Source organism: Dipteris shenzhenensis, chromosome 25, assembly GCF_047967505.1.
Source record: "Dipteris shenzhenensis isolate YYH24624 ecotype China chromosome 25, Dip_SZ_1.0, whole genome shotgun sequence".
Taxonomy (NCBI): Eukaryota; Viridiplantae; Streptophyta; class Polypodiopsida; order Gleicheniales; family Dipteridaceae; genus Dipteris; species Dipteris shenzhenensis.
Window position 1 is genome coordinate 52,866,469 of NC_141620.1, and position 21,622 is coordinate 52,888,090.

The 21,622-nt window shown below is 42.3% G+C and overlaps 1 protein-coding gene across 2 annotated transcripts; it reads right to left on the bottom strand.

Moving 5' to 3' along the window:
• Positions 1–19,689: 19,689 nt before the first annotated feature.
• LOC147886049 (uncharacterized) lies at positions 19,690–21,230 on the bottom strand. Of its 2 annotated transcripts, XM_087396989.1 has the most exons (4): positions 20,924–21,230; positions 20,660–20,751; positions 20,200–20,263; positions 19,690–20,085 (listed from the first exon to the last, which is right to left on the bottom strand). In XM_087396989.1, the coding sequence occupies exons 1-4, from the start codon at positions 20,942–20,944 to the stop codon at positions 19,816–19,818; spliced, it is 447 nt and encodes a 148-aa protein (XP_087253115.1). In that variant the 5' UTR covers positions 20,945–21,230; the 3' UTR covers positions 19,690–19,815. The 2 variants fall into 2 exon arrangements, with proteins under 2 accessions (XP_087253115.1, XP_087253114.1); XM_087396988.1 differs by having other exon boundaries at positions 20,660–21,230.
• Positions 21,231–21,622: the final 392 nt, after the last annotated feature.

Genomic DNA, 21,622 nt, shown 5'->3' on the forward strand with positions numbered 1-21,622 from the left:
TGATAGTGGCCTTCCATAGGGAGGTGTAATAAGAAAAGAAAAATAGTCGTTGAGTTGCGAGTGGTGAGGAGCAGGTGAGGCTAAGCCAATGCATGTTGGCCATGCATGATGGCCATGGAAGGGGGAGTTCGCTAAAACGACCCCGTAGCAACCCAATCTTTCTATCTGACCCAAGAGACTGCGCATGCGAGATGAGCAACGCTGGTGTTCCTCCACAGTCTCCCTCCCAAGACAGCACGAAAAAGACTGATGCGTCAAGGGCTAGTGAACTCCAAGGAGTAAGCAAGTAGCAATGAGCAAGCTCCGTCCTACGTCGAGATTCTCGACAAGAAGACCGAGGTGGCACGAAGAGTGAGGGAAACGAAACGGAAGCCATGGTTTGAGACTAGCAAAAGACATGCAATGGCATGCAAATTGTAGGTCAAGGAAGTACGCCTTGAACTAGAGCAGCTCTCGAGAGGAGGTCTTTACCTTTTCTTCACGTGTCAGATCCCGTCAGGAGAGGAGCTGGCAGAGTTTATGTCTTATGAATGTGAGCTCCCCGGAAACACCTACACAGCCCGATTCCTAGGCAAAGGTTTCTTCCTCCTCCAGTGCATTTCCGAGGAGATTCGCAATGATCTGCTGGGCCGCGCATTTCAATTCTCTAGGGCCCTAGTGCTGGTGTTACCCTGGAGCCCGAACTTTAGCATTGACTGCTTTCTGCTACATGAGTGTCTGGTGTGGGTGGATTTCCCCAACCTCCCACTGTGGATGGGCGATATGGTCCATAAGCTGGCAACAGCGCTTGGCAGAATCCTCCAGATACCGCATCCTCTTGGCAACCCTGTTGCGCGAAGGAAAGCGTGGATCTTGTAGGATAGAACCCAGGAAACACCAGATTTTGTGGAGATTAAAATATCGGATGGTTCATCCTTTGCGCAATAGGTTAAATTTTCTTCGTTTTTGAATGCATGTTATGTCTGTAAAAGACTGGGCCACTTCGCAAGAAATTGCCCAACCAAATCACTCAATACCAGCTTGGTTGCGAGTGATAAGGAGGAGATGCCAGAGGATAAACATGGCCAGGGAGGAATCCAGGACGCTGATGGACAGGCCATGCATACCAAGGCCTCGAACTCCTACATCGCATCATCGAGCAAGATGGAGGATCTCTCCCCCCCCATCGAGATCAATGGCAACTTGACAGAAAGAAAGGTAAGGCATCTCCATGTAAGGATGTATCTGTTACAGCGCCTTTGCATGTGTCAATGGTATAGGAACACTCTAATCATGACAGGAAAGACATTGGGAAGAAAATCTCAGCACCCCGCATGGAGAAGCCAGCCAAGCAGGAAGGCCCACTCCCTCCAAACAATGGTGAAGACAAGGAGGAAGAGCTCCCCGACATGTATCACAAGAAGAGTGCCCTTGAGGAAAAGCCAACACAGCAAGACAAGGCAAGACTCAACCCGCATGGTGCACAGGGGCCTCTCCAAACGCATCAAAGATGCGGCGAGAGGCGCATCAACACAAGCAAGGAAAATCGATTCAATTTTCTCAAGGATGCATACAAGGCCCTCACTCATCAATCGAAATAATAGGGATGGAGGCCCACAAAAGGAGGTAGTCACGGGGATCAATACGCTGTGCTAGAATGTGAGAAGCTGCTGTAGTAAAACCAAGAAGAAAGGGTGTCTAGATGTAATTTGTAGGTGTAAACCGACCATAGTTCTGCTGCAGGAAACCAAATGTGGGTGCGAGGATGGCTGGTGGATTGCGTTCTGTCAATTAGGTTATGTCTGCTTTATCAACTGTCCACATAAGTCTCTCCACCCCCAGGAGGTCTTCAAGGCGCAAGAAGGTTGGGTGATAGGGGTGAGAGTGTGCAAAGGGTTCTCCTTCAATGTAGGAAGCGTCGGGCCATCGAATGTGCAGTTAGTTCTTCGCGGATGATACCATTTCCCTGGTGTAGGAAGATCAAGCCAGTGTGGAGAGGCTCATGGAGGTAATGGCGATATTTTGTAAAGCATCGGGTTCTCAGTGCAGCTAGTCCTAGCTAGTCGAAGTCTTTCCTAATCAAAAACCAGTTTGAACCCGTCGGAAGAATGGGTGAAAAGGATAGGGGTGCAACTGGTGCCCCGAGGGGAAATAATCAGATACCTGGGCACGCCTCTAGGGGTAGGTGGGACCAATCGACATAGATTTGACTGGTTCAAAAGCAAAATCAAAGAGAAGCTAAAAAAGTGGAGCGGCTTGTGCCTACGCTGGAACACGTGAAGCTTGGTGGTCCAACACATCTTGCAGCAACTACGACATACATGGCCTCAATCTAGAGGTTCAACAAGACCCAATGGATGGAGATCGAAGCTCTATTTAGGGGATTCCTATGGGCAAAAAGGCCCCCAAAGTCCTTGGAGGCATCAGACTCTCAAATATCTGGCTCAAGAACACAGCTCTCCTTGGGAAATGGATGGCGAACCTCCACCGAACAAGCGCCGTGGGTGGTGATCACCAAGGAATTCATCAATGCAGGCAAAAGCAAGGGAGCGGGACAATGGTGATGCCTGGGATGGTACGACAGGTATCGTCGGGTCCGACCTTATTGCTGGACTGGTTCAAGCTTGGAAGGGCTGTGTACAACTGTGCGAGTGGAGAGGGATGAAGGGGCTTAGAGGAGATGGTAGTCTCCTCGAAAGCATGTGGTGGTCCCGAGCGCTCAACAGAGACGGCAAACTGTTCACATTGCATGACTTGACTAGAGCCAGGAACCTCCACATGAAAGGGATTAAGCTTTGGATGGTGGACCTGTGGGATGCAAGCAAGGCGGACTGGAAGATGGTGGACTAGATCCAACAGGAGGTCTCGCTATCCCAAGGAGAAGCGGATCTAATCCAGGCTACCCTTGACCGTATTTTGGAGCACTGGCTGTCCAACAGCATACCAACGCGGGATGGGAAGGAAAATCAATGGTTCTTGGGGAAGACCCTCATGCAAAAACTATTGGCAATAATTATCTACAAGAAATTGATATGGGGACAGTCGGTGATAGCCAACCTCAACGGCAAATGGAAATTGCATCACAGTAGGAAATGGTGGAAGGCTTCAGCAAAGCCCATATTAAAGATATTGAAGTGAGGTTGGACCAAAACTCAGTTTACTTACACTATTTTTTGCTACAGAAGAGGTGGTCTCATCTTCATCTTGATTATCCTTCAAAAGCAAAGGCACCCCATGACCAAAGATTGTGAGTTTGGGGTAGTTTCATGGAGATCTGGAAGGGATGCATTGTGGGAAAGGCCAAGTTCATTCTTTGGAAGATCATAAACCAATGGCTTCCAATGAAGAGTAAACTAACCACAAGAGTGGCAATTAATCCCTCTTGCATGCTCTGCAGGTGCAACTTGGAAGATACCCGCAACCTCCTATGGAGATGCCCAGTGGTGCAAGAGGTATGGAGGAAGATCGAAGTGGCGGTTAGAGGGGCTGGACTGATGCCAAAATTCGCAATAGGCAACCAATGGCGCCTCCCCTTGCCAAGCAATACGAAGGGGCTCCCCTCCACATTGGCTGTTGGCTAGTCATACCTCCGTGCAATAATGATTTCGGGAGCTTGGGAGATCCGTAACAAAAACTCCTTCTAGCACATGATCCAACAGCGATTCATAGTACTGTCAATGATTGCGACGGTAAAAATGCTTCTTAGGGATTTTAGTAAGCTCCCCGACACGCTAGACCCGGTGGTCACCTAGGCAATCTGTGAGGTTGAAAAGCGAGTCGTGTTAGGCTAGAAGGTCCTCTGCTCTCAGCGTAGGCCTGGAAAAAAACTCCCCTCTAGGCCAAATTTTGTACGAGCCTTTTTGAGGGTCTAACCCCCCCTCCTTTTGATTAATATAAGTCGACAAGTTTTTTATTTTTTTAAGAAAGGAAAAATAGGTATTTTTAAAGACATTTCTTTTATTTTAAGGTGATTGGTCCATGCTCTTGTAAGGGACTTTCAATGCATGCTTTCAGTGACTTCGTCTTCTTTGGCCTGTCCTCTCCCCCCCCCCCCCCCTCTCTCTCTCTCTCTCTCTCTCTCTCTCTCTCTCTCTCTCTTCTTCTTCTCCTCCTCTCTTCTTCTTCTTGTTCTTCTCTCTAGGCAAGCCACATGAATGAAATTCATATTGTTTTTATGATAGGCAGCCCAGGGAGAAGTTTTCATTTTCTAATCTCTACTTGTTGCCATGTGTCTCAACCATAGACATTGATTTGATATACATATAAGGGTGTGAAATTTTGTCTCTCTTATTTTCTCATGTAAGAGCAACTAGGTTGTGGTAGGCAACCTTTTTGTCATCGACTACTAACTCAAAATTGAACTTAAATCCTAGCAGTTTATCAAAGTTTTTTAAGAAAAAAAGTGAATGAGTAAAAATGTGGACATGAGGCACAACATAGGGTCCTAATGGACCCGATCCTCTCTACAAATGTCAAGGGTGGTGATTTATTACTGGCGATACAATAACTGATCCTAGTTGTAGTCTATATAATATTTTGACATGGACTACAATCATATGAATGAAGATGTTGATATCTTTTGATCTTGCATCCAGCTTCGATTTCCTTGCAGCTCGCTCGCATCAAGTACATGCGTCAAAAGAGAGAAATGTTATAAGAATTCAGATTGAAAACAAGCAATTTTGAATGGACAATCAATTGAATATATTTGTATGATAATGTATAATATATAGTTATTATAACCACACATAGTGTGGGCAGGGAGGAGGCGATGTGCTTCCTTTCCTAAAGAGTTATAATCCGAGGGAACGGGCCCTTCCTCGAATGAGAATATTCGCACCGAGAAGAAGTCTTGCGAATATGTAAGATACTGACATATTATGTGAATGTCAATAGTCGTATTAGTGGAATGCCAATAAAATCACTACGAGCAGTGCACTAGGAAAAATTCAAATTCTCATCGTCTTTTGGCAATTTCTTTGATCTTAGAGGTAATATCTTGAAATCTTGCCAATGTGTGCCTAAGAGGATCTGCATGTGTCCTTGCGTGAGATGATTCCAACATTCTCAAATCGTTTAGTAGACTATGGACAACACAAAAAGACAACTATCATTAGAGGAAGTCCAAAGTAGAGTTACCAAAAAGCACTAAAAAAGTGAAAGCGTCATAATTTTATAAACCTTGACTACTAGGAGGTGTGAACCACGGACGTCCTATTTTTTTTCACACACACTAGCCAAGCGAGTGGTGTGAACCTAGGCACACACTCGAAAAGGTCCTACCTCAAAAGGGAAAGGCACCACTTGGAAAAGAAAACCACAAGTAATGATCAAGTCCATAGGCCACTTTCGACAACAGTGGCAAGATCTACCTTGAGATCCTTGGTGAGTTTTTTGGCATAAGGGGCGGAAATGATTCTCTTGCCTCCATCAAAAGCAAGGTGGCAACGATTCTCTTGCATCCATCAGCTTACTACTTTGGATCATGCCTCTCCTCACCTTGGATCAATCCATCACATTAAGTTATTAGTACACTAGACCCTCAAAGAACCTAGAGGAAAAGGAAGTCACGTCTAGCTCGGCACATGCAGTGCAGGGAAGGCAAAAACAATAAAGTAGGCAACGGAAGGTGACATCATCAAGCAATCTGAGTAGTTGAGGGCTAGACGTTAACCATCGATTGAGAACTCTAATGCCATTCGAATTGGCCGTAACTGGTGGCCGTAACTAGCCAAGCTCAGATTTGGTGCCGGAAGCTAAGTGAATTTGTCCCCGCAAAGACTCGAAGGGAGCAAGTTGCAAAGGACCATATATTCTTCCCTGAACGATACACAGTCCTATGAATATTAATAGAGAGAAACTATCTCAAGGACTTTAACGTAGGGGGTGTCCACCTTGACTTGGTGGAAAAGATTCTCAACCCCTTCTATTTGGATCAGGAGAATACCACATTACAATTGATGCAAGACTCCCTGCAGCAACATGATCCGTGGACACATGCTTGGGTTGGAGATGCAAGAGGAGCATACAACAACGGCCATCACCTTGTAATAAATGCCTTTTTTATTGGCATTTGTTCTTGTGCACTTGCTTCCCATGGGCAGGGCAAAGTGCGGTTGGAGCGAGAAGTTGAGATGATTATGTAATTATTACTGGGAAAAATTTGCAATAGACCACAAACTCCATTGAACATGCTGCAGCTTCTAATAGTATTGCGGATTTTGCAACCCGCAATCCTCTGTACGAGAATCACGGTCCAGAGGTAAACTATGATCATAACTTTTGCAATGATTCTGAAGCCACTATCACATGTGAGCAACCATGGGGAGCTCACACATATATTCTACTATTTGTCAGCTTGGTATCGCGATCGACGTCTAAGGATCAGCGATTCCGGCTCCATGATAAATATATCTTGTGTTATGATATGTTGTTTGTCACCTTGGTATCGTTGGTGAAGGACAACATCCGCCTCTTCCGTCATCGTGTAGAAGCTACGTGACTCTGGCACCTCTCAGCTCCAGCATCCGAACCACCTTCCCCATGCCTCCTTGTTGCCTTCTCCTGTATGCACCACAACGCCACCCGAATGCTCAACTCTCCTTGCTTCCTATAGTCCTCCTTCATCACCCCACCTCGCCCTGCAACTCAGGATCCACAATCTCCACCTCTCTTTCTTCTCTCAGCTTCCTGAACGTCATGGCCGACAAGTACCATGTCGGAGGATCGTCCTGCGATTGATCCACACTTCCATAAAGAGCAGTTTTAGCTGGATGCAGTCTTGCTAAGAATAGACAGTCGCTATACAACTGCAAAAGGGGAATTAATGATGATCAAGCTAGGCAGAAGTCCATGGATCATAGTCATGGTGGCACTACAAACGTTGTAGCTGCAAGGAGTGGCCTGTTTCCCGAGATGACGAATGCGGAGTGGGTTCTAGTCAGCTTACCAACCGAGTGGTTCAACGGGGAATTCTAGCACTGGGAGAAAGAGGTGCAGTAGATAGGGAGCCTTAAACAGAGACACTCAAGACAACGCAACATCAGGAGGAAAAAGAATCATCCACGAGCGTTCTGCTGCCTGGGCTCATGTGGCTGGCAAATTCCCATCACACTTTGATGCCCTGAAAACTATCCTCCATTTGCTTGTTCTCTCCCAAGCTGTAGGTGGGAGAGGTTACATTCTTGGGCAGCGCCAGATTCACTTTTCTCGCAGCTTTAGCAACAGATTGGCTGAGGTGGAGCTCGTTTTTGCTTACCCCATCATGCTCGTTAATTCTCAGTGTGCGATCGATTTGATTGTCTCTTGCACTTCAGGTGAGCAACGAAGTGTTGATGAAAGTTTGCAGGAAGGCAAAGAAGGTGAAATCGTGCCATACAAAATGGAAGATTTCTTCATAGCTATGCTTGAAGCTGCTCTTTTAGGTTTGAGCTAAAATCTGAGCACTCTTTCCAGATCGTTGATTCGTTGTCCCTCCAATCTCTCATATGCGCTAGCTCTCTACAAAAGTACTTCAAAATCTAAGGTCCATATAAAGATCGTCCGCGCTTCCATCGCCATAATAATTCGTGAAACCATTCTACAGATCCGGCTTGACTGCATTAATGATCCCTACTTTTCCCATATCCACTCCATTTCCTAAAAAAGCTCCTTCCAAAGCTCTGAAATTCATGCTTTTCAAAATCGTATTCCATGGAAAGCGTGTGTGCTTGATTGATGTCTGTGTCTTTTTGGAGAAGTAGCCAACCCTAGAGATCGGTGAAGACATAAGTGGTAGAGCGAGTCAGCATTTCTCCGTCTTGCAAGTGGCAGCCCTGTTCGGCATGTGAGGACTCTGAGGAGTTGTGTTCAATATACGGAACGTTAAGACATCCACCATACGAGCCACAGTAACTTGAAAAGCCACATCGACTGTCCCGAAAGAGGTTGATTAGACCGTTACTAAAATCCTCATCTTGTGAAGCTTAAGCCTGAGCCGCTAGCGGGTGGAGACAGTTTCTTCATCCCTAAAGACACCCTTCCTTGCTTGTAATAGCTCGAGATTCTAATGCATCTAGAGTGTTGGAGAGTCTTACCAAGTCGAAGCATGGTAGAGATAAGAAAGCGCCTTTTGAGCATGAATGAGCTATTCAAGGAACGGAACTATTAAATGGCACATTAGAATTTATGAGGCATCAACATGATCTATCAAACAACTTTATCTACAAGGATGCTCTTGTTTTGGAACACATGCATGCATATCCAAAATTCATTCAAGGTGATGGCATTACGTTGCAAGGTTTTGCCATGGGCATAAAATGGGTTGAACTTCCTTCCTGGAAAGGGTATGAAATTGAGGTGCCTTACAATTTTGTGTAAAAAAGATCAATGCCACCATCTCGATATTGGATTTTGAAAAAGGATTTGGCTTGATGGAACGGCCAACCTTTGCAATACACCTCCACAAAGTTAAAAATAGCTATGGCTTGGAATGTTTTGTAACAATTACTATTAACTACTTTCTCACCTTGATGGTTCAAGTTTGTTTGCAGCAAAATCTGGAGCAAAGGAAGTATTATCAGTCGTGGTGATTTTACCAATGTTCGACTACGATTACGACTATTGAAATCCAGGTAATATGCCAGTATCTTATCACATTCGTGAGACTTATTCTCGGCGTTAATATTCTTGGCATTATCTCGGCACCAAGGGAAGGGCCTGTTACCTCTATTCTAAATCTTTAGGAAAGGAAGTGCACCGCCTCCTTGCCCACACTATGTGTGGTTATAATAATTATATATTATATATTATCATACAAATATTTTCAATTGCTCATCTTATTCTTATATTCCTTATTTTAGGGATTGAGGTGTCGATCAAGGGGCTAGCCACGTGTCCTTCATATAGCCTATTCTATTGGATCATTTTGAATCGTTGGATGAAAAGAATCCTATTCGCTAGACTAGATCGAGGTAGTTGTAAGTCATGCAAACGTGTTTGTGGTTACAACGGTTGGCGTTTGGCAATCCACTATCACCTTCCCACCTCCAAGCTCTGCTATGGCATGCAAATCAATCTCTTTGTATGCCCTTCCCTTCCCCCCACCATCGTCAACTACACACTTCACCTCCTCCCTTGTCCTTCCCCCTCCTCCTCTAGCCAGGGGTCATCTTTGCGATGCCGTGAACCTCCCCGTCTCCTCGATGTGTTCCATCCTTCTATCTTCTCCTCTGCTTCTACAATCACTCCCCTCTCCAACCCTTCTTGAGAAGTTCTTCTGCAATCAACTCTCATCTTGAATGGTGAGGTGTAATGATTTCGGATTATCAACGTACGATTAAGGGAAATTGATCATCAACGTGAGGTCAATGAAAATTGATTTACGTTCATCATCCATAATCGATTTTCGTTCTTCATCCATGAGGATTATCATCATATAATGAAGCAAAATTGATGTTTCAGGAAATCCATCAACACAAATAGAAATCATTGTAGTTGATCGTTCGCGATTCATCCTTTTAAAATCCCACGTATATGGAAGCAAGGAAGATAAATTGGAGATGATTTGAAAGGCAAGTGCAGAGGTTGCACCAAAACAAGATGGGAGGACTGGAATAGAGAGAGAGAGAGAGAGAGAGAGAGAGAGAGAGAGAGAGAGAGAGAGAGAGGTGACTCTCTGAAATAAGAAGAAAGCTTCTACGCCAATCCTCTTCCTAGTTGCATTTGTTCTAAGCATCAATCTTCTTCTTCCCATTACACCCATTGATTCTTTGATTGCTTTCGCATCACATTTTATCAGAGCATGTTGCACATTTGTATCAATTTTGTACAAATTCAACACAACAATCCGGCAGCTCCCGTTTATAATGTGTCGCTCTTTCGACGATGGATTTATTATGAAGACTCTTCCTCACGTACACAATTTGAGATTTGGGAAGCTTGCAAATGAGCAAAGCTTTGATGTAATTATCATGATCGTTATGAAGATCCAATCATTTAGCCTCAAATTTTGCCCATTGTCTCTCGCCTAAGTCACCTCGAATGATATGTATTGTCTTCATCTTGTGCAATCATCGCTGAAAAGTTCTCTATTGCCTAAGATCAAATTAATCCCCACGGGTTCATGACTCGTCCATTCAAAATTGCTTGTTTTTAACCTTAATTCTTACAACCTTCCTTTCTTTTGATGCATGTTATCGATGCAAGGGAACAAGGAAATCCAAGTTGGATGCAAGATTAGAAGATGCCGACATCTTTATTCATATGATTGTAGTCCATGTGACAATATTGTACATACTCCAAGGAGGATTAGTTATTCTATCGCCTTATTCATGTATTTGTTGGACTTGAGCTTCCAAAATATAGACATCATGAAATCAATAATAAATCACCACCCTTGACATTTGCAGGGAGGATTAGGTCCTCATGAACTCTATGTCGTGTCTCATCCTTACTCATTTACTTTTTTCCTTTAAAAATACAATAAAATGCTTTCAGGTTCAATTTTGAGTTAGTAGTTACGACGGAAAGGCTGTCTGTTGCAACCTAGTTTTTTATGTTGGTATTGTCGTATATAGTGAGTGGTATAACCAGTAAATGTTGTTTGTTTTGTGATTTGGATTTTTTGTGATGGAGTTGGTCCATATGTGATCAATTGTTGTTCCGGATATCGTTGTAGGTGTTGTGATCAATTGCTGCATGTCGTAGGAAAGCATTACTTCTTGTATTTTTTGTTTTAGATTGGAGTTAGAGTTGTAGTCAACATTGAAGTCCCCTATAATGTATGTTGTTGTTTTTGGTGATATTGTGTCTAATTATTTTTGTATTGTTCTTGTTAATGTCTGTGTTTTTGCTTTTGGTAATTTGTACATGTTAATAATTATTATTTGTTGGTTTTCTTTTGTCTCAAATTTTATGAGGAGTGATTCGCATCCTTCATCGTATAAGCTGCCTTGTTCTTATAATGTGAGGCACTTCTTGTATTATGTGGCTAGGCCCAATCCTGTTGTTGTTGCGACATTATGAAATTGTGCAAGTCCAGTGCTCTTTCTGTTTGTCTGTGTGTTTCTTGTAAGCATAAGATGGTTGCACCAAGAATGCTTCTTGAGGCCAACAAATCAAGTTTATTATTTTTACATGATCTTGTATTTAGGCTTTGTAGTGTTTCGTCAAAGTTATTTTTGGTGGCAGAAGTCGAGTTGTTTGCATGTCCATTTGCATTGTGTTCTTAACGTTGATAGTTCTTGCAAGACCTGTGGGTCAATTTTTATTTGTTTATTTTCTAATCTAGAGAGGAAGTAAAGGTTGTCCAGGTCATGCACCCTTGATAGAGCAGTGTAGATGAGGCCATGTGTTTTCATTCCTGCAGGGTCAAATGCAAGCGATTCCATGGTCAGGCCTTGTGAGTGATGGATTGTTCTATCAAACGCAGCTTGGATCGAGAATTGTGTTCTTGTGATTGTGTTTAAGTGGTTGTTGCCCACCTAGAATTCACTAGTTATTTGTAGAATTAGTGTCCATGATTTTGGCTTGTTATTGTCATATAATTTTTTGTTTTCATATCGAGCCTTCGCACCTATGCTTTTATCAGTGAATTCTATCCATGCAAGAAATGGTTTCTTCTTCATTTCAGACTCTTTGAATATCCCATCTGCAACATTAACAATGCTGTCATTGATGTCAAGATTTCCTAAGCATATCTCGATAATCATTCTAGTTTTGAGCCATAACTCATCGTGTCGACCTCATGGTTTCCTGGGGCCATTTGGGATTGTTATTGATTTGCTGCATGTTTTTTATTTTACGCCATTTGTCATGAGAATGTGTGCCTCACTAGGAAGATTTTTGAAGACGATCTTGTTGTGATTGTTTTTTGCAACGTTTGTAAAAAACAAATGTGGCGTGTCGTCTTTATGTGGAGGGTCCTTAAGGTGTCTTGCATTTAGATTGTTGATGTCCTCATTAGTATGTGTTCCTATGTAGATTCTATTGAGGGTCTCCAAGAAGCCTGTATTTGCTTGGTGCATTGGTTTTGACAGCTTGTAGTACTATACATGCGATCTCCAAAAAGAATCGAGCATTGATATTGTTGTTGACTATGCATTGACGATCCAAGAGTCTTTGATGAGGCTTACTTGGCAAAGGTCACCACAAAGTATAACATCGACACTACCAAAGGGTTGCTGATGGTTATGTTTTATTTATTGCATTCGCATATATGTTGCAAGGAATGTGTTGATCCCTACCAATGAATTTTTGTCAATCAAAATGACATTGATGTCTTTGTATAGTGCTGTGAGGATTTGCAATTTTTCTACTGAAAGCCGTGTGTATGAACTTGTTAGCAAAGGCAAGTGAAGGACTACATGTATTGTGCTTCCGCTAATTGTTCATGCTGCCTTCCCAGTATATGCTGGTAGCAATGTCTTTGGAAGATCGATGTCTGGTGTGCTTTTGTGTGAGTAGTGACGACAAAGTGCCTCTGCTGCTATTGAGACAAAGGTTTTTCCTGCTCCCGCGTATCTTGATATGAATAAACAAATTTGTTTGGTTGGATCTGTTCTTTTTGCAAGCATAATGTCGTAAAAAATGAGGCAATGTTGTCCATTCATTCTTTTGAGAATTGCATAATATGTTTGATTTTTGATAGAGTTGTTTGTTTACACTATTGAAGGTTGCTTTGGTTGTTTGTCTTGTTCTGTGGATTCATTTCATCTGCAAGATCATATTTTTCCATGGACATTGCCAGTCGTTCGTCGTTTGAACTTGTGAGGAAGCTGTTGTTACTAGTGTTTGATGCCATCGGACACGAAATGATTTCATGAAGCAATGCTTGTTGTCAATCAGTACTTTGTTGATGCTATTTGTACATGTCTTTCAACATTTGAAATTCTTCATTTAGAGAGTATTCAGCAAAACAAAAAGGCAAGTACAACAGGCACATTTCCTTGTAATGGCTTCCTAGTTCTTTCTCTTTGCTGGAGTTGTTAGATCACATTATTCTTTCCTGTTTTCTTTTTTTGGTTTTCCCTGTTTTGATCGTGTAATTTGTTGTGAAGGATGCTAGGCGATTCCTTTGCAAATCTTCTTCTCTACTAGCGTACTTTGTAATTATGTCATGAAAGAAGATCTCAGTGCTTTTTAGATGGAGTTGCTCAAGTTGTGCTCTACGTTTAGAAGTAGTGTTCTTTGCTCAGGTGAGCTTGTGTTTATACAAATGAATTCCCTTGTCGTGCTTATGAGGGGTAGCAAAAGGCATAGGTATACAACTTGTTGCATGCTGATGTGTTGTGTGTTGTGTGTTGAGTATTGCATTGCCAACCTTTCGAACATGCTCATCTACAGGTGTGTTTTATTGGAAGCTTTCAATAATTGCATCCTTTATGGGATTGTTGGTTTCTTTGTTAATTTTTGTTATGTATGATGTGCAATAAGAGGCTGCACCGTGAGGATTTGAGATGAATTGGATGTCAGTGTTTGCTTTCCAGAGCTCTGTCAAAGTTGCATTGAAGTTATTTGTGTAGATGTCTTTCAGGTTTCTTTTAATGAAGATTGCTATACTGCTTTGTAGCATGAGCTTGTAGTCATCATCAGTTGTCTATGAATGTTTAAAATGTTAATGTCGTAGTTGCTTCTTCTTACAATGTTTTTAATAGTCTCTTGTGGTTCTCTTCTTGATGGATTAATTTGTTGGCTTCATCAGGTAGTGGTGTAGAAGTCTTTCCATTCCGCATAGGTGATCTTGGGAATCCAAATCGGCATTGATTTTGTCATTTTTTGCATGTATGCCTGTGCCTATGGGTTTGCAAATCTTTGTTGGTGTATAGAAGCTTTGTGCTATCAGTTGTGATGTATTTGTCAATGAATTCTTCAATGCAATTGTTGTTGGAGGTGTGGTAAATAGGTGCTACACTTATCCAAATTGGGCCATGGTCATGTTGGCTACCCCTATTTTGAAATTCAGTGGCGAAGAAAAAGTTTGCTACTGTGTACTTAGTATTGAGCCGTTGTTACAAGATCTCTAATTTGACGAGGTCAAGGAGGTCGCATTGAGCCAAGATTGTACTTTGGTGTGCGATATCTTTTCTCAGGTCACGAAGGCATGCCACCATTGCTCCCGCTTTTTTCAACTGCAGACAGGGTGATGAAGAATGTCGGTGGACCAAGTTGTCTCACCATTGCAAAGTCGTTTCGTTTCAACTGTTGCTTATAATCAGTTGATGTCCTCAAGCAAACAAAGTCATGAAATCCAATTTTTGATTGTAGAAGTTTCTCAATGTTCGTGTCCAATGTTGATGTCTTTGTTGCGAGAGTTGTTCCTTGTAATTGGTGTTTTCTCATATGCACCCAAGTGAGAAAACACCAATTACATCAAGTACTATCTACATTGATGACACTACCATGGAGACCAAGCTGTCCTCATATGTAAGCTGTCTGATTTGTGAAAAGGGTATTCTTATAGAAATGAGGTGTTCTTCGATTCTATTAAGGGCAGATGTGGGTTGTGGACATCTTCATTCTCTCTTGACAGAACCTGGGTACTTTGTTGACTCGAATTTGCCCATAGCATAGTGGACACACGTAGCTTTTTCCTTCGTGTACTGGTGTAATCATGTTTGTGTCTTCCACGACAAGTTGAGGCTCTATGTTGATTTGTCTCATTTTTTATTCAAAATTGAAAGCTAGGCATCTGCAAGAAGAGCAAGTGAAGTTTGGTGTGTCATTGATTTTGGAAAAGTATGTTCTTTGTGGTTTTGAGATGTCTCTTTTTTTGTTTCGAATGGTTATAGTTATTGGAGTTGTCATGGTAACATAGTTCTTGCGGGTTGTTGTTATTAGAAAGGCGGGGGTTTTTGTACAATCCAATTCATGTTCAGTTCTAGCCAAAATGTTTGGTCGATAAGGTGCCAATCTTATTTTGTAAATCTTATTGCATGTTGCCTCAATAGTGTGGTTGCTGGTCTGGTGGTTGTTCTTGTAAAGCTTAGCTACAGCACTCGCTGGCAATTCCAAGTTTTGTTATAGAAGTTGCATCAATTGTGCCTCGTCCTCTCTTGTCCAAATATTGTACATCCTTTTTTTCTTTTTAGGGATGAGTGACCAAATTGTCACAGGACAAGTTGATTCATTTATTAGCAACACACTCTTTTGTTTTTGCACTGGATTATTGAATTCCATTACTTGAGCAAGTGAGTGACCATCATATAAAAGGACAGAGAAGGAATCATGAAAAGCATGATAGAATGTTGCAATCGAATACCAAGGGACGACAACAAGCAAAATTTTGGAGTACTTGCAGTAAGTCAACACGTGGCGTAATGCTCTTGCCAACAATTTCGCGCTCTGTTTCCCTTATGTAGGATGCCATGTTGCGAGTGCAATCAAAGTTGGTAGCATTACTCTGGAGGATATCAAAGATCATGTTGTAATTGTATGCATGATAGAGAGCCACCAAGCAAGAGGACAAGTTAGTGTTTTGTGGATTTGTTCATTTCATTTCATGTGACGTAGCAATCCAAATCAATTCTTGAGTCCATTGTCAAGCTTAGAAATTATATGTATTAGGTTGTGGAGAATGTGAATGCCTTATTCTTATGAATATTTCTTGTTTGTATCGACAGTCCAGTATATTCAAAGTTTGTTTGTATCAATGGAAAGAGTAATGAAATTTTTGTGTGCAAGTCCGAAAGAAGGCCTTCAATATATCCACAAAAACTTCCATAAGCAAATTTTTTTACAGTGGAATGGTTGACTACACAGTGTGTCGGTAAGAGTGAGGATATGTATGCAGAATGGAAAAGAAAGAACATGAAATAACTGTATGAAAAGAACACCAAGGGGACCAGGGAATCCCGAGAGCAAGGAGGCTATTTACAACCAATAAGCACTTAGGGAAAGCATCTTCTCTATACACTCTCAGCGAATAACATCGTGAAGCCCGAACTGTTGATAGTGAATTCACCTTTGAACAGTGGTGATGCAATTACAGTGCTTGCCTTCGCCCGCCTCACCATCTCCTGCCCACCTGCCTCGCTAGCAATGCTCGCCCCTCTCGCCAGCGATGCCCACCCCGATGCCTGCTCCGCCTCTTGCCCAACGCTACTCCCTTCCATCTCCTTCTCTCCATCCTCCATCTTTGTCTCCATCTCCTCCCTCCCCTCCTCCAAAGCCTCCTCTCTGTTTGTGACCCCCTTTGCATCTTAAACCCCTCGCTCTCCTTTCGACGGCCGCCACCCGATGCCCCCCCTCGATCGTTTTTTTGGGGGAAAAAAACTTAACCTAACCCTAGGACTAACTCTAGATAGGTTAGTTTTAACCTAGGTTAGGTTAGAATTAATTATGTTAGTTAGTTTAACTCTAGGTTAGTTAGTTACAGCTAGGTTAGTTTAACTATTAGTCAGTTATACTAATTGGACAGTTAGGTTAGTCTGGTTGTACTAAAGTTACTTCAACTAATTGTGGTTAGTTTAGTTCATTGTAGTCAACTTGAACCATAGTTAGGTTAGGTTAGACTAATTGTTAGACATCTAACTAGATAGTTAGGTTAGTTAGACTAACTGGGCCAATTAGGTCAACTTAGCTGGGCTAGTTACTCTACCTCAGTTAAACTTAAAGCCCATTCTCACCAAACCTTAAGACCAAGCCCCCACCCCTCCCCCAAAAAGGCCAATTTTACCCCTACTTTAACCCCTTATAACTCATCTGTTTGAGACCTAAACTGGACCCCGTTTGAACCACAGTTTTGAACCATGGTTTGACACAGAAATACCACACTATAGGACATTTTTCAAGCCCATTTCACACCATTTTGGCATCTCTAGAACTCACTAATTCACAACCCCGTGTGGGCCTCTTTTTCGTACTAATTCGCTTGTATATTTCCACTGTAACTTTAGATTGATGATCCATCTACATCGGCATATTTCCCTGTACATGTGGGTCAATCTTAGGCACATTATTCACACAAGGGTCCCTACAACACTAACACATCTATAACCCTCTTAACACAACTACATCAACACCCACACTTGCAACAGAAACATCCTTTGCAACTCTCGCCCAATCTGCAGGCACCTATGCTTTGGCCGACGCCTTTGACTCCAGTGCTCGCCAAATCCACATACAACTCCACTACAACCACTGCTTCTGACAATCCTCTACCTCTATTCCCCCCCTGAAATTTAAGAAATCCCTTTGACTCCTCCACGCCACATGTCTGGATGCCATCGTGACGATGATGGGGATTTTGTCCTCGATGTCGAGGGTAACAATTTCTTTAATTGAATAAATAATAACAATTAAGGAAGGTTCCACCTGGGCAATCTCAAAATTTCCAAATATAATGGTAGGGGAGATCCAGCCCGATTCCTCCAGCATTTTGATGCCACATGCTGAGCAAGTAGAGATCAATTCAATGAAACCAAGGTGGCTTGGTTTCCCATGGCCTTAACCAATGAAGCGTCAGAATGGTACCTAGACGTCCTAGTGGAAGAGAGAGCCACATGGGACTTGCTTCAAATAGAATTAAAGAGGCACTTTCAAATGGAGAGACTACAAGATGATCCTGCTCTCCAACTCAACAAGATTGAACAAGGTCGTCGAGAAGATGTACGCATGTACCATGAAAGTATTAATTGCCAAATGTGACCCATGTCCCGATGCAAAGTACCTCACGGCCTAGTTTATTGCAAGACTAAGGAAGGAAATCTGGAAAGACATGAAAAAGATAAGCAGTTACGAAACGTTTAGTGCTACTCATGCGGTAGCCATTGACATCGAGGATGGCATGACCGACTCTGACACCAGCAATGATGATGGAAGATCTAGTGCACGACATAAGTGCTCTAAAAAGGGCAAATCCAAGTCCAGTGCCGAAACATCAAATGAAGATCACCTAGAGACCATGACCATGAAGCTAAAGGACGAAATGATGCAGGCCATGGAACAAAAGCTTCACTTGTCTCAATTGCCACCTCAAACTTATCCACCGCAAGAAAATGTCTCATGCCCACACTACATGGCCAATCATATAGCAAATGAGTCCCCGGTCCTAAGAGGTAGGATCACTGAACAAGCAAATCCATCACCAAGGTTGTGGTACCATATCTGCCTAGCCAGTGGGCATGATGAAAATAGTTGCATCTTCAACATACTATAATCCTTCCTGCAAACGATATCTTTGGATTTTCCCACTTGCTGAACTTCTCCTGAATGTATTCACACACCACTCAAACTTATCCTTGAGTGACACAGCTAATCAAACCTAGCATCCCAGATACCTAATTACATCTCCAACTTTTTACCACTTGAAAGAGAAACTAGAGGACCACTTAGGCATACCCCCCCAGCCCACAACCAGGCAGCAATAGTCTAAACATGGTTGATGCTGCATGAGTCAGAGATCACTGCAAACTTCTCAAATACTATAAGGGACCTTTCTATATTTTCCCTCCTTGCCTACTAACACACTAACACACTTGTATTGGCAATCAGCAAAGGACTAAGTATAGAAAGATGAGGCATCACGTAACGATAGTCCTCTGATATATCCCATGCTCTGAGAATAATCCAACTGACAGAGCAATGGCTTGGTACCTATTGCAAACAAGAGTGTGGCCAAAGGACAACACTACCTAATAGACTGCTGCAAATCAATGGACTACCACAAGAAACCATTTAGACAAGTTATGTTAGAGAAACCGAGGAGAAACCTTGTCCAAAACCCGATCTTTCCATAGCAGCTATAATGAAAATCCTAGCTTATTCTTTCATAAGCCTTTCAAGGTCCAGGTTCAATAGAACCGACATCATTTTGTAGCATATCATGGTCAATAGCTAACAACACATTAAGTAGGGCATCCTAAATATTTCTTCCATGGATGAAATTGTATTGTCTAGCATGCACTATTCTACCCAAGATGAGCATCACCCTATTTGCCATTGCCTCGGCCATAACCTTTTAGATGCAGTTAAGTATCAATAGTGGTCTTCAATGCCTCAGCATACATCTATTTTGATTCTTACGTATAATCTTAGTGATGCTAGTATTGAGACTCCGAGGTATCATGCCTTTCATAAAGCACCAATTAATCAACTCTGTCATATCATCTCCACAAGTTTACCCAATTAAACTGTCTACCATGCACCAAGATGAACTTCACCCTATTTGCCATTGCTAGATCATAACCTTGTAGGTGCAGTTAAGCATTGATAGTGGTCTCGAATGCCTCGGCATACATCTATTTTGATTCTTAGGCATAAGCTTAATTATGCCAGTATTGAGACTCTGAGGCATCATGCCTTTCATAAAGCACCAATTAATCAACTCTGTCAGATCATCTCTACAATTGTGTTGGTAGAATTCTATAGGAATTCCATCTGGCACGAGTGACTTCCCTTTAGCCATAGTGTACATTGTGTACTTAATCATTCTGGATGGAATTCTATAGTGAACTTAATCGTGCTGGGGATAGGAATTCCATCGAGCACAAGTGACTTCCCTTTGGCCATAGTGAACACTATGTACTTAATTTCAGCACAAGAAAAAGGTCTTTGCAACTGAGCAGCCTCATAAGGAGCACAAAATGTTGCAAATTACTCAAAAAGGCATCCAACCTAACCTTATAAATAGAGACCACCAGCAATATTTGATAATTGAAGCATAAACCCCTGCAATCTTAGATTCAAACAAGAGTACTGCTTACATTCATGACTGCTAAAATGTTTCCCTAAGCTTTTTATCCCTTATAGCTTTGAAAAAGAAAGCAGATGGTTGATCACCATAGTAACCTAGATTGCACCTTAGCTCAACAAATCTGGAATGCTCCATTGACCTAAAAAATAATTCTACTGGAATGCTCAATACTCAACAAATCTGGAATGCTCAATAATTCTACTGCACAACGAGGGTAGCAGAGAATCCATGGGCATCTCAGTAATAGCACTTAACAAGCAAGACCTTACCCACATAGCCTCTCTCTCCTGTCTTCTCATTGTACTTGCTCTCTCCCAACCAAACTCTTTGGCAACTTTAGTGACACTTTTTAAGCAAGCACTCCACCTAGCAACTGGCTGAGAATAGCTACTAGGCTCCTGCTTTCGTGCATCTTTGCATTGCCTTATCAAAATCTTCAAGACCCAGATAAGATGTATTCAACTTGAAAGGAATAGGACCCTTCCAGTTTGGGCAATCGAAGCTAGTTCAAAACTAACAAAAAGAGAAAAATGATCGGATGAGATTACCTCTGACAACACTCTCCCATTGATTTCAGGTTTCAACCACCAACTTCCCTCCGTAAAATAGATCCTATCCAAACAATCAGCTCTCCACCTTAGATCACCCTGTCGATTATGCCATTTGAAAACCTTGCAAGAACTAAGCATCTCATAATCTACCTAGTCAACAAAACCCACAATAATTGGTCAGATTATCCCAATTAGATAATTCCCAACTCAGCATCCGAATTCCTTCATGAGACCAATCAATGGCATCACATACATTATTCCAATCTCCTAGGCATACGGCTTGCTTGCCAAGTAACACACTCCTATATATTTGCCACAATAATGCCCATTGCAAAGATTTGTTAGGCACATATACATATACGACAAATAAGCTATTACCCTGCACACTAACTTCAACCATGATGTATTCTACTTCATTATCCTTAACTACTGAAGCAATGGAATAGGAAGAACTGACCAAGATCGATGTGCCTCCTCTCCAACAAAAGGACAATTGCACAGAACTTGAAATCCGAACGCCTGTAGCTCTTCCATCACATTATTCCCTGCCTTAAGCTCTTGCAAAACCAAAAGCATAGATTTATTTTTAAGCAACAATCGCTTGACTACAACCTTCTTCTAAGTAGCATAAACATCTCTTACTGCCAAGCCTATTCATGCTACATATTAGTATCTTGATCCATTCCTCAACCAACAGAGCGAATAACATTAACGAAGCTACCTTTCCTAGCTTTCCCTTCATCGCTCGAAGCGACTCACACTTAGGAGAGCCTTCTTTGACACCCCTATCCGGAGCCTTCTCTAACTCGTTATCTTACTTTTGAGCTTGCGCCTGAGATTTCCTTCGAAGGAGACACTTCTTCCTTACCTTTCTTACTAGAAAGTAACCTTCTCAGTTTTAGAGGTCACCTTGACTTCTCTACCCATATGAGACTGACCATCAGAACTTTTTTGTGTCTCATCGCTTTGAGGCATCTTCCCTTGTTCATTGAGCTTCGATGATAGTTCTTTATTATTTTCTTGCTGAAAATCCCTCGATTATTCAACTTGCATGTCGCTAGACAAGTGTCTCCCTTCCATGCATGCTCTTTCAGGCCTCAAACATTTAACCCAAACAAGTTCGTCGGCTGACCTGTCCCAGTTAGTTTGGTGGTTGGTTGGCCTGACTAGCCACAACTAGTCTTGCAATAGCTAGCAATAACCGGCCTTTAAGAGCCCATAAGAGGCTATTCCCATGTTCGCCAACCTTAGCACATATGCCAACCCCCCGGCATAGAGGAGCATTGCCTGGCATATGTCCCCACGAAGGGCATGCTGCACTAGGTCACTAGAAATCTATCACCACGGCGAATGAAAGTTCTAAACCCATAACGGCGTGCCTATTTTAGGAGACAAACTCGTCCAGTAGTGCCCTCAGCCC